At 31.7% G+C, this 14,347-nt stretch overlaps 1 protein-coding gene across 1 annotated transcript; it reads left to right on the forward strand.

The window, feature by feature from the left end:
• Nucleotides 1-4,270: 4,270 nt before the first annotated feature.
• LOC109003507 (NAC domain-containing protein 2-like) lies at nucleotides 4,271-5,678 on the forward strand. Its single transcript, XM_018981658.2, has 2 exons — nucleotides 4,271-4,417; nucleotides 4,914-5,678. Exons 1-2 carry the CDS (start codon nucleotides 4,271-4,273, stop codon nucleotides 5,676-5,678), a joined length of 912 nt encoding a protein of 303 aa, XP_018837203.1.
• The last annotated feature ends 8,669 nt before the right edge of the window (nucleotides 5,679-14,347 follow it).

Consider the following 14,347-nt stretch of genomic DNA (forward strand, 5'->3'; position numbering starts at 1 on the left):
CTCATATGCGCATTCATTTTGATTATGATTTGCATGTATAGTCATTCTATTTTTGGTAATAAATATTTAACTCAAAAATCTGATGGAAGTGCTTCCAATGAACGGTGGCAAATTCATCACTGGCAATTTAGTTGGTAGATTTGTGACAAATTTGTTGAACTACTGCAATGACTTGGAGAAAAGTGAAAAAAGAAGTGAAGAGCAATGTGCACTTTGTGTCTCAATATAAATATGAAAAACCCAGGAATTTACAGTTTGTATTCAGGGATCTCTGGAAATGAAATATAGGTAAATATTGAAACTTTCTACTTTGTGTCTCAATATAAATATGAAAAACCCAGGAATTTACAGTTTGTATTCAGGGATCTCTGGAAATGAAATATAGGTAAATATTGAAACTTTCTACAATAAATTATTCTTTTGTATACTCAATAGGAAATATGTCGAAAATTTAACAATATCAGAATTATCTAGAAAATATGACAGTGAGATTTGTTTTTTCAACACTCAAAGAATTGAGAAATGAGAATTTTCTATTGAATACATAAATAGGAACACTAAAAAACTACCTGCATTAGAACTAAAACATTCAATGGGTCATTGTCTTCACACAATTTGTGAGGAATGAGACCATAGTTATGAGGATATACTACTAATGAATACAAATTACGATCAACCTGAGCCATTGATGCAGATGGTAAGATCAATCTGATGGAAGATATCTAATCAAAGTACAAGGTAGCAAAATGCAAGAACTAAGATTCTCCCAGAATAGAAGTATAACTCAAAAACCCTTCCAAAGATCTTACAGTCCTCATTCAGCAGAAACACCCAAAAAAGTATTTGGACTGGAAGCATTTTGAACCAACCTTTTCTAGTTAAGTAGGCTTCAAAGCAACGCCGAAAGAATATACCTTTCAGACTAGCACTAAAATCTTCCATTTAAGAGGACTCAATACCTTAATTAGTCCTGTCTTCTTGTCAAGCTCATATTTCACCTTACTTCCCTTTGTGATCTCAACAACCTGTATCATTCAACTCGTAATACAACAAAGAGATACATTAGAAAATGTGCACTTGAAGGAAACGAGTTTCAATTTAAAAGTTGAAAATTCTTGCTAGATAAGAGAAAGTATTGGAAATTTAAGAAGGCTAAGAAAAGTTGGCAGCTGGGAAATGGAGTCTAACTGACGTGTATATATATATATATATATATGAACTAAAACCTCTAGATTTAAATGTCTAGGCTAGCTTTAAATTGAGTTGAGCTCGATTCTATATATGCCAGCTTGTCGACGTTCTTGAGCTATCCTGTGGCTCATAGGTGTTTGGAACCGCTTTTTTTTCCTTGTCGTATATATATGATTCACTCACTTCATGTACCTCAAAAAATGGAAAGATTAACAACGAATGATAAACTGAAGAAGAAAAATAATAAGAAAATAATAGAGTTATGGATTCTTACCACGGTCTGTCTGTGCTAAAATAGAATAGAGTTATTAATAAGCGATTATATAGAAGTTACATAGTACCTTAGAAATCAACTAAACATCAAAGCGATTATATATAATGTGGAACATGATTTTATTTATGTCCGTATCACAGCCTATATAGAGAGAGAGATAAAAACCTCACATTTGTATAGCCAAAATAGTTCTTTAGGGAGTCCTGGGGCTGGTTTGACAAAAATGAAAAAAACAAGGAATAACATTAGCGTTTGGAAACTTCAATCAATATTATTTAAGTACTTGTTATTATTTATAGCTACTATTCTCTTGAGTAGCTAAAATATAAAGGGACAGCTTAGTGAATGTCTCAAAGCAATCATTGAGATTTAGATGAAGAAATTACGGTGATAAGAAACTTCAAGAAAAGAGCCATGACAAATATTAAAATATCCTATATTACTATTTTGGTTCTTACAATTAACCTCTCTAAATTTGTAATGTTTCTAATCACATCCCCAAGCAGTATAAATCTGATCCATCCATAGGCAATTATCTACATCATAGCCTAACAGATATATTTTTTGCACATTAAGTAAAAAATGCATAGTGAAGAGTAATCAAGAATCTAAATAATCAAGTTATGTACTTTAGAATCAGATGAGTGGTATCATCATGGCTGTAAAAGCATCTGCAATAATCTAAATATAAATGTAATATAAATTACTAATTAGTACTTCCAAGGTTGGATCTGTTGTCAGTTTTGACTCCTCACATTCTACTAAAATCAATTTTGCCCCTATTTCATCAATAAAATAAAAATTTACTATTTGCAAATAGCCCACTATATAGAATGTGAGGGAGGAAACAACCACTTAGAATCCCGTAGCACTAGAAGAATACCACAGCTTTAAAGCCATAATGACACTACTGGATTAGAGCTGATATAAAAAACAGAGAAGGGGAAAAACCAACGGCTGGAGGAAAGCAGCCAAACAAAATGCATAGTGTAGAAGCCAAACAATTAGTGAGATGCATCACCCGAAACTTCCAACACGACCATAATTCTTCAACAACACTAGTAGCTACCACAGAAATTCCAAAACTTCCCCAGAAATTATCATCACAGATTAGGCAAGTAGACGAGTACAAGCCATCTTCCACAACAAACCCAACGTCCAGTCAAAGCAACACAAGAATAAATACTAAAGCAACTTCCACCAATCAAGAACACAAGAATAAATCCTAAACCAAAGAAAGTCGCAACATTCAACTTGAAATGCAAATCTCTTTTCATGAATCAATAAAGAACTCCCAAAAATTCTTCATTTAAAAAACCCAGACTCTGTTTTAACAATACTTTAAACGCTTCCATAGGACAAAGCTGAACACAAATAAGCGAATGACAACAACCCACAATATAAACTTCGGCAAAATAAAGAGAGTGCAGAGAATGGTAACGGTTTATTCTGAAGAGAGAGAGAGAGAGAGACCTCCAGGGCGTGTTTGTATCGCTTGACCTTGCGTGGAGGAGAAGGGGGCTTCGACGGAGGACTGGCGACGGCGTCGAGGTGTGGATGGTGAACAGCGCCCCTAGCGGCGAAGTAGAGAAATCCGAGAGAGAGAGAGGTGAGGCCATATTCGGGGGGGCAAAAGGAAAGAGATCGGCGCGGGGCTGGGCGAGAAGGAGGGGGTGGCCGTCGAGGTGAGGTTGCAGGGGCATGGTGGGGTCGTGCGCGGCGACGTGGGTTGTGCGCGGCGGAGGCTTCAGGGAGAAGAGCGATTGAGGAGAGAGAGGGGGGAGGTGGGGGGAGACGGGAGGGAAATGACGAAGGCAAAACGAGCGGGCGAATAATAAATCGACAACGTCGCCGCAAAAGATCAAATATTCATTTTCAGCAAAGCAAAAACTGTTGTCACTGCTCATCTGCAGCGACAAAAATTCGTCGCAAATAGTCTTGTACAGTTAATTTGTTAAAGGCTATTTCGGGCGCTTCACGTATCGCTGATTCGCTGCTAATAAACATTAATTAATCGCAGAATACTTATTGTGACATTTGTGTCGCCACAATAAATGTTTTTGCAGCGATTTTTCGTATTCGATGAAATAAGTGCCACTACAGTGACGACAGTTTTTGCGGCGATTTAACATTGAATTCTCCCTCCACATTTTCCATATTCAGGCTGAATTCCGCGGCAAATTTAAAATTCGAAATAAGTTATCCAAATTATACTATATATACTTGTAGGATGTCATTGAGAAAAAGAAAGGTGAAAAAAATAGGAGAAAACCAATCCCAAGATGATGGAAGAGAGTAGTCATTTCGGTTTGGATGATCTTCCGCGTGGTTTTCGATTTCTTCCCACCAATGAAGAGCTCATCCGTTATTATTTGATCAACAAAGTCTTGGATAAACCTCTCCCATTAAACAAATTCATAGATGCTAATATTTACAACTACAATCCAGATCAACTGGCTGGTTCGTCTTCTATATATATCTCTTTTTTTTTATTTATTTATTATTTTTCTCTTTGTATTTGCTGTATGCGTGCCTACATTGCATTTCTCTTCTTTTTAATTTGACATGTTTCATGTGTTGCATGTTGATTTATTTTAAGCGATTATTAATGAAATATGATCTATATATAATTTTCTTTATCATGATCATGGACACGCAGAGATATATGGAGTTAGAGAAGAGAATGAGCCAATGTATTTTTTCAGTCCAAGGGAACGGAAGTATCCCAAGGGGAGACGTCCGAACCGTACTGTAGCTGGAACGGGACATTGGAGGGCTACCGGAAAAGATAAACACATTCCAGCGATGGGACCGACGATAGGGTTCGAGACGGCGCTGGTATTTCATGAAGGGAAATCAAAAAAAGATAAAAAAACCAAGTGGATCATGCATGAATACCGAGTCAACAACGAGTACCTGAATGTTCCGAGGACTCCTGATCAACCTATGATGGTATATATATAAATATTATATATTTCCCTTTCTATAAAATGAAAACGTATATATGCATACATATATATATTATATATATATATATATATATATATATGAAAGTGAATAGGTAAATCAGTCGAAAATTAGATGTTTAAATATAATTTTTTAAAAGTATTTTTTGTTTGGATATTTGTGAAAGTGTCTTTTATTTTTGTGTTTGGATAATGATTGGATCAAAAGTTGGAATAGTGTAATTTAAATTTAGATTTCAAGATATTTATAAATGTGGGATTTATTAATTAAGAATTATCCAAAACGAATTTGAAACAATAGATATATTATACCGAAATTAATATATAGTTAATATTTTATTGCATATATAAAAAAGTAATTTATTTGAGGACATGATTAATTAATCAGGGCATATATAATAATAAGCAAGGTATTCAATTTAATTCAATGATAACTTTATCTTTTTCATGATATTTATCGATCTATATATGCATGCATGCAGTTGGATAAGTGGGTTCTCTGCAAGATATATGAGAATGTAAGGGGCCGGCCAAAAGGAAAGTCGTCGACTGATGAAATGCAAGATATTCCATCAAAAACCAGCTGCTTTCCTCATCATGATCATGCAGATCAAGGAGGCCGCGCGCTCGCGATTATTTCATCTCCACCACGCACGTTGTTGCCCATAAATCAAGTTCCTCCAGTACCTAATAATTATGATTTGAGCAATGCGCTTAACTCTTCATGTCAGTTTGATCAGTACTACTCCGGACAGATGATCTCAGCATTTGGTGAACATGATCATCATCACGATCTTCGGCCTATAGCATTCGAAAATACCGGGCTGCATAATTATGCTAATTTGGCGGATGATCCGTTTTTCAACACTAATATAACGAGACCGGATGATCATCATCATCATCATCGTGTATTTGCAGCTCCAGTACCAGCTTATTCGGCCAACTCTGCATTTGATTGGTGTGATATTGATGATGATCGGCGCGGCTTTCAACTATCAGGTCCTGCATTTAATGATCCAGTACTCGATTATGTTCCACTCGGAAATCCAGACAACTTTGCTCATACTGATGATGTTTTAAGTAATTTCTACGATGCCCGACCTAGTTCTGGGTTCGCTAGTGACCTTGATCAACTTTTGTCTATGTTCGATGCAAGCTGTGATGATAATCAAAACTTTGATTTGGGGAGTACTGCTCGTGACAACATGTTTTCAGAGAATACGGAGGAGCCAGATCAAACATCATGATCAGGAGTGCCGGCCCTGAACAACCACATTGCGATTTTGCATTTCTCGATCAATTATTAAATTCTAGGAAATTGCAATGTCACATACAATTCCTTGAGATACTTATGCAATTAGTATAGTACTAGATAAGCCATTTATCCAGCACCTATTTGTTCAAATTAAGACTTGTAATTAAAATATATTTGTAACCCTGGTATTTGTCTTGTTTTTGGCTTTGTGTCTAGGTTTTTTGGAGGCATGAGTTTTTGTCTTTCTTGAATATTTATAAACTTCATGTTCTTGATTGTAATTACGGTTTTCCTCCGTCATAAATGAGAGTTATCAATAAAATTGGATGTTGTCCTCTTCTAAAAAAAAATTAATTAGATATATGATCAATTTTATTTAATTTTTATGTAGTATTTAAATTATATATCATTTTTTTACCATTCACGTAATACTTCAGGTGGAAGTTATTCTATTTGTTGTACTATATATATGATTAAATATTACACACACATATATATAGAAATATTCTAATCATAAAATAATTATATAAAAGTAATCTTACAAACTGATGTGATTTGTCAAATTGTAAAGTTACTTTTATTATAAAACAGATCTAATGGATCACATAAATTTATGTTAGTTTATAGAATTATTTTTATGTAATCCATTTGTAGTTGTAGCACTCCTCATATAGAGAAATATATATATATATAAATAGAGAGAGTGAGAGAGATATGGCATAATACATTATATTAATGCTAAATATTCTATATTAGTATTCATATGTTAATGTTTTATATAATGGCAAGCAACCAATCATTGCTACACTGCAATGGCCTGATCAGGGGCACGACAAATGGGTGGAGATCAAGCTGATTGACCCCCCACATATATTACATGATGAGAATTTTTTTTCATTTTTTGATATTTATTATCAGAATTGTTTAGGTAAATATTTAGGTGATGATTAATTATTTTTGTAAGTTAAACGGGGAAGAATTACTATATATATAAGCATGGATCATACTTACATTTACTTCATTGAGTTTTGATACTCATCATCTCCACACTCCATACCATACTTTTTTTTATTTTTTTATTTTTTTTGTTTTATTCTTCCTAAATTAATTGAGTTTTTCTACTCATTATCTATACATCACACATTTAGTAAGATTAAAAAAAAAAAATGATATGTGGTGTGTGGTATGAGAATGATAAGTAAAAACTAAAAAATATTACGGTAATCAGGAAAAACCCAAGTAATCTATTTCAAATCAAAGAAATTTAATTGAGAGCCGTTTGTTTATTTCTTGTTATTTATTTATTTTATTTATGTTTTCTCTTCAGGTCATTTATATCTATTGGGCTTAGCCCAATCCGATCCATATCCTTTTGGGTTTGAATTGAAAAAATAGGAAACAAAACAGAACGGGCTGCCTTCCGCGGGCCACTGCTGACATTCTGGATGACCGTTCAATCTCTTCAATACTTCTTGTTATTTCGGTACTCGCACCAACCCCAAAGTACTGCTAAACAACTTCCCAATTTACATATTTTAGGTCAATATTCGTTTCTATGCTGTAAAATTTAATTAAAGAGAAACAGTAAGAAAATTAAAAGAGTTCAATATCATTACTTTCGAGTTTCTTGTATTGTAGAAATTATCAGCGACACCTTTTTATAAGCATAAGAGTATAAAGAATATGAAATTATCGTGATACATGAATTAATAAAATATATTGACGAGTTCAATAGTTTCAAGTGTTGACATGAATCAGCTTCAATTCTAAGAGGTGGAATTCGAATGGTATCTATCAAGTTTATGTATGCATTTATAAAAAATTAATTTATGAATTTTAGTTTTTAACTTGTTATTTTTAATAGATAATTAGAATTCAGTCAAAAAGCCACATCATCACTAATAAATTACTATAGCTCGTCATCTAAAAATTAAAAATATATATATTAATACCAACATATGTGAAATTAAAAAATATTAGAAAAGAAAACTTATACTAATAAGAGAAAGAATAAATTATATAATTTACTTTAAATTCTAACATATAAATCTATACAATAAAAAACTATGTCAATTCCATGAATGGCACATAGAAAGTGAGAGCGCTAGGACCCTTGATGCCCCCGAAGGGGTGGGACAATCCATGATACAAGACTCATAATGCAGTGTCTACCAAAGGTAGAGCCCAATCTCAATCAATAGAGATTCTACAGGGAAATACCATTTGCTTTTTCAGACCCCCTTTTATTTTTTTTTTGTGGTCATATGGATGACAATCACCAAAAGTGGCTTAGCCCCCACACCCATCACCCATGCACATGCCATTGGTGGAAGGTATGGGAGTGGAGTCATGTCCTTTTGAAAGTTGAAAAAGGTGTCAAGAGAACACAAATATATATAAATAAAAAGGTGGAATTTAATCTATTTTAGACTTTTAGTACAAGCAAGAGGCCGCTTCTTTCTGTCCATGTAATTACCCTTATTATTTGAGTGAAAAACATGTTGCACTTGCATGGTTTTTAAAGTTCTAATATTTGAAAAAATAATAATTATTAATCCATATGTAAAATATATATATATATATCTCTTCATATTGTTGACATTATAAAATTTTATTTGTAAAAAAATAACTCTAGATATAATCACGACTCTTAATTTTCTAATTTATAGATTGTCCCGGAATAAATCAAAGTTCCAAAAACTAAATAAAAATACCCATCCATATAACTTCTCATCTCATGGTACCTCCAATTCTAGAACCATATTCATATTCATTATGTAATGGACAAAAAAATATTTGAAATTATTTAACTTTTTCTATAAATAATTATTTTCATAAGTTATTATTCACTATTTCACACTCCACACCTTATGAAAAAAAATATATATCAGGTACGGAAAGTAACAGTGAATAATAAATGATGTATAATATAATATTTTTCCCATATATACAGCACATAATTGAATGGATCATACATAATAAAAAGTATTGATGTTTATTTTTCTTTTTTTATATATAACTATAATAATAATAATTTGACCCACCAATTTTCAATTTTTCTTTCAACCTAAACAAATAAATTAAAGGTATATTTTGGAGTACAATTATTTTTAAATTATTTTATTATTATTTCTCTATTATTCGTATTCATAGATAGTTTGAGAACTACAAAGTACAAATCCCATGAGTCGAAGAACGTATGCAGTACGAAGTCATGATATACCTAACACGATGGAAGTTGTCCCAACTTTCTTTCCGACCAGCTCTGACGATATTAGTGATGATGGGGCTTGTACGAAAAGATAGTCTCGTGATCCTTTTTATGTAGTCAATGGCTGTGTGCTACTAATTATTATTTCTTGTCACCTTTTTAATTAATTCTACTGTTGCCTCTACTCTATGTTGCTTCGTACACTGATTAATTAGCACCAATATCAGACCCGTCTACTAAGTTCCTTTTTTCCCCATTAATAACGCTGTTTTTGGAAAAAAAAAATAATAATCAAATTCCCTTATTTGATGCTGTTTTTGGCAAAAGCATCTGCCCACTGACCTCTCTACCGTTATTACTCTCTTTCGTTGTCTTGCAAGCATTTACATCATTAATTATCGTTTGAAAAGATTAATGTTCTTATAAAAATAAATAAATAATATTAGATATAATTTTATAGATTATTTAAAAAAATATATAATTTATTATTAAAATTTTTTTTCATATAAATCTCATTATTACTTATTTTTTTAAAAGAAATGCGGGTAATTTGTAAAATCATCACTTATCTTAAAAATTTAAAGCTGATGAGAAGAGGTAGATTTTTATTATTTGTATTATATTATTAACATTCCATCTCACGTGTGGATCAGTATTTTCTTGAATAAATAGACTCAATATTTGAAATATTTAATCAAATAGATAGAATATAGAGTTAAAATTTAAACTCAGAACATGATGCTGATACTATATAAGAGTTATAAACAAAGGAAGCCTATCAGCTCAAATTCTCTTGTCTCTGTTTTATTTCCTCTGTTTATTATAACTCAAACATAAGTTACATAATCTTTGTAACTGTAATTATTACTTATGATGAAGAAGAAACAAGTGGCAAAAGAAAAAGGGAAATTTTTTCTTGCAAAATTAAAATAAAAATCATTAGAACCCGCCCTGTGTGTTGGTAAAGTGGTGCCATGATGACATTGCCATGTCTATAATACGACCTTTTTAACATATTCCTTGATTCTTGCACAATTCCCGCCTTGATCTACGTTCTGGCATTTCTTAAATTTGATTAAAGTTGTGATTACGTAAAAAGGAAGTACAAGGCAGCATTATTAATTTCTAAGACTTACATAAAGTTTGGTTTTAAATTTGGTCTCCAAAAGTTTGATTTTCCCCCACTTTTCCTTTTAGAACAACTGAACAAGGTCACACATGCCCCCCTCGGCTCGGGGGGAATCCAACCCCATTAAGAAAGGTATGGTTTTCACACGCCGAAATTATGTTTAAGCCATCATGCATACGTAGATTAGATTGCATTTGAATTCTGAATTGAGATGATAAAATATTATTATAATATTATTTTTTAATATTATTATTATTTTAAAATTTTAAAAAAATAAATTATTCATTATATTTTATGTTAGAATTTGAAAAAATTATAATAATGAGATTTAGTAACCAAACGAAGTTGAAGAAATTATATTTGTAGTTTTAGAGTGTGTAAACTTTTTTAAAAATAAAAAATAAATATGAAATTCATATGAAAAAATAATTTTTTTAATAATAAATATTTGTTTTTAAATGAGTACGTGGTTATATCTAATATTATTTAAACATAAAAATAGAACATAAGATGCTAAAAAACAGCACCTTATTTTTAGCCTTTTTGTATTCTATTTTCGTGTTCAGATTCGAGACTCAAATATTCATTAAAGAAATATTTTTTTTTCACATTAAATTTTATCATTTCAATCACATTAATTGATATAAAATATTTTTTTAATGATTTTATAAATAATAGAAATATAAAATAGATAGTAATATTATTCTATCGGTAGCGATCCATAAGCAAAAGGTGCTGAGAGCACATACCATGATTTTTTCTTTGCTGTCATTTTCCTAAAGTTAATAATGTAGCCGAAAGATTTTTCTCAGAAGATAAATTTTAAAACGTTTTGCTGCTGCCTTTGTCTTAAAAAATTTGTATGTTTTTATTTATTTATTATTATTTACCATAATATATGGTGGTGGTCAGCTTACTTTGCCAACCTGTCATGCAGACATGTCCTGTCCCTACTTTGTCTGCAAGATGCCACGACCTTTGCCCATTACTAGGGCCCCCACTTCCTATACGAAAATAATTCACTTTGCCTTCCCTTTGATGATAGTCCCTAAATACTTCACACACAAAGTTCATAGATATTAGATTCATATCTTAGAACAAGAAGAAGAAGTAGTGAATAGTGAATGACGTGCTTCAAAAAAATGTATCGAAGTCTGATATATAAAAATAAATTCACAAACTGATATGATTTTATATAAATTGTTAAATTTATTTTATGTTAAAAATAACTTTATAATTTAGTATACCACATCAAACTACGTCACTTTGTATATTTATTTTTCTTTAATTCATTTGTGATTAAAGTATTTCTCAAAAATATAAATTTGATTTTTTTTCCTTCTCAAAATTGGTTAATTAAACAATCATTCCCTATATATATATATATATATATATATATATATATATATGTCATCTTTTTAGCCACCTTTTGAATAGAAGACGTGACATGATTTCTATAATGGTAGCAAGAGAAGTGACTATGTGCAATGTCACTGAAATGGCTGCTTTCTTTGGTAAGTTGTTATGGGAACAATTTCAATCTTAACTTTCGACATTTTTCGTAGACATAAGCGGAACTGATTGGACAAATTGATTGGATCTTTAGCATCTTCCTATGAGTATGCCCTCAAGGTGGGAAAAACTTGTAATTTTCTAAAATTATTTGTGTAATCTAATCCTACCTTGCAAACAATCCATGTGTGAGTGGCTATTGATTATACAATGTTTTCTCCAACCACCCTCAAGTGTAACATAGACATGACTAGCACATTCCTTTGTCATGAGAATTCATATTTTCCCAATTTCTATATTTAGAAATTAATACTTTAAATCATGTTGTTAGGATTCATTGTCTTACTCGTTTGTGAACATTTAGAATAGAATCTTTTTAAATAACTCACCTTTTAGAAATTAAAAAAAAACCTAAAAATCGGCTCCCTAAAATAATTTTAAAAAATATTATATATCGTCATTTTAAATTATTATTATTATTATTATTTTGATATATAATGTTATTAAAATGATTAAAATAATAAAATAATATTTTTTAAAACAATAATTTAAAGCAAAGTTTGAGTACAATGATCATCATATTTCACCAATTGAGCTCGATTGCAACTTTGTTTCCATGAAATATTGGAGATTTTTTTTTTCTTCAAGGTTAATATTTAATATTTTATTGGTGCAAATAATATTTTGGGATCACACACCTTAATCAAAAGTTAGCGATTTAATCAATTTTATGTAAAAAAACTTTTGAAGATGCGATACATGAGATTGAGATTTACCCTACAAGAATGGATCTAAAGATCCCTGCCTTAAAGAGGTTCACAATATCAAAATATATATATATATATATATATATATATGGAGACTTTCAATATTTAATGAAAAGTTTAGAAAGAAAATATATTAAAGTATTAAACAAAAAAATAGAATGATAACGCGTGAGGAACAATTAGACGACAAAGTTTGCTTTCAAAGTGATTTTGAAAACTAGGAAATAAAATATAAATAATATCGACATTTCAGAGCAAACAAAAACTAAACTATTTGTTGAGATTAATAATTAATAAGATCACCAAATCACAACAAATTAACTACAAGCACAGCTTGGACTACTCAACATTTGTAGTTCCTAGGTTTGTCCCAATTTCTCAGCAGGGCAGTCCTCATGTCGTGGACTACTGTATTTATATATACGACAGGACGTATAGTTTCCTTCCTGCCCTTCCCGATATTCAAGGACGGTACGTTGTTCCCAATGTTTGATTACAACCCAAGAGTATTAATGCTATTATGTCCTTTACTACACATTCATTTTATCCTACTTATTAAAAATATTAAAAAAATATATGTTTAAAATAAAATGATGTTTGAAAATATAAAAATATGAATATTAAAATCTTAAATTTTTTATACTATTTTATATTTATATTTTTAAATTTTTTTAATAAATCATGTAACACCACAACGTGATATCCTGTTAAGAGAACAAAATAAATGGTATAAATTATGAAGTTTACCAATCATTTGTTTTCACTGGGCGGAGGAGGTTCAGAGTTTAGGCTCCGATCACCTTCTTCCCTAGCTAGCCTCAAAGGCTTTTTAATGTTTATAGTTTGTTGTCTGTTTTTTTTTTTCTTTTCTTTTTATCTAGTTTTCTCTCCTTAGCGTCAATCCTCCCTTATCTATTGCCTTCCGACAACCTCCGACCAACACACAACGTCATTTCAGCCTATCTGGTCGCCGATCTTCATGCTCGCAAAAGAAGAATGCGAATCTGCCCAGTGAGTTTGATGCACGTGCAGTCACAATCGTGCGGTATTTTCAGTCGCAGTTGAATACCAAAGGAGCTTTGGCGGCCACGCGCAGCCCCACCAATCTCAGAGGCCTCAGATCCTTCAGGTCTGCTCGTCCGTTCACCTCTTTAGACAGTGCGTGTCATACACGTGCCACCACCGCCTGTGTTGATCTGTTGCTGCCGACTCGGCTTGGATTCCGGCTACTCTATGTTACTGTTTTCCCTAACCAGTGATTTTGAAAGAGGGATAATGGATCTCTCCAAAAATCCACTCCAGACAATATGTGACAGTGCACCCATTACCACCACTGCTTCTAGCGGAGGAACTACCATCTCAAGCGGTAGTTTTATTGTTCGTTTTTTTGCGAACACTTTTCCCTTTTTATATAAGACGGCGTCCTCTTATAGGACAGGAGTAGAGACCAAAATATTTCTCCCAAACAAACCCACCCCTCTCCATATATTTGGCACTGTTTTCTATTACTTTGGAGCGATTGTTGGGGAACCCCACCCCTCCTCATATATCAATTTTTCTGTTTAATGACATTAACATGCATTAAAAAAAAAAAAAAAAAAACGCAATACCTATCTATAAGGGTATTGTATTACCCAAAAATTATAAAAAATTAATAATTAATTTAAAAAAATTGTAATTATGAGATAAGATAAAATGAAATGGAAAATTGTTTCTATATCTAAACACGTCTAAATGTTCTTAGATTTTTTTTTCATAATCTCGAGAGAGCTACTAATTATTCTTCATTGATTAATGATTCCTTTTTGTGGGGTTCACATATATGCATAATATACATGATAGTCGTAGTTGTGAGTGCGCAAGCGCATTACAATTAATTTTAAAAAAATGAATAAATACGAGACCCATACGAAAATAAATTAACTTCTTAATAGTGAACCTTATTCTTTTTCTAAGCGACTGTATGATGTTTGCGCACTCCGCGACTGTATGTAGCATTACTCATTCAAGTACTCTCAAACACTTACTATTATTATTTACTT

Source organism: Juglans regia, chromosome 4 (genome assembly GCF_001411555.2).
Source record: "Juglans regia cultivar Chandler chromosome 4, Walnut 2.0, whole genome shotgun sequence".
NCBI lineage: Eukaryota > Viridiplantae > Streptophyta > Magnoliopsida > Fagales > Juglandaceae > Juglans > Juglans regia.

Coding starts and splice junctions, on each gene's coding strand:
- LOC109003507 (XM_018981658.2), top strand. CDS start 4,271: ATGGGACCGACGATAGGGTTCGAGACGGCGCTGGTATTTCATGAAGGG. Junction 4,418..4,913: donor CTCCTGATCAACCTATGATG/GTATATATATAA, acceptor GCATGCATGCAG/TTGGATAAGTGGGTTCTCTG.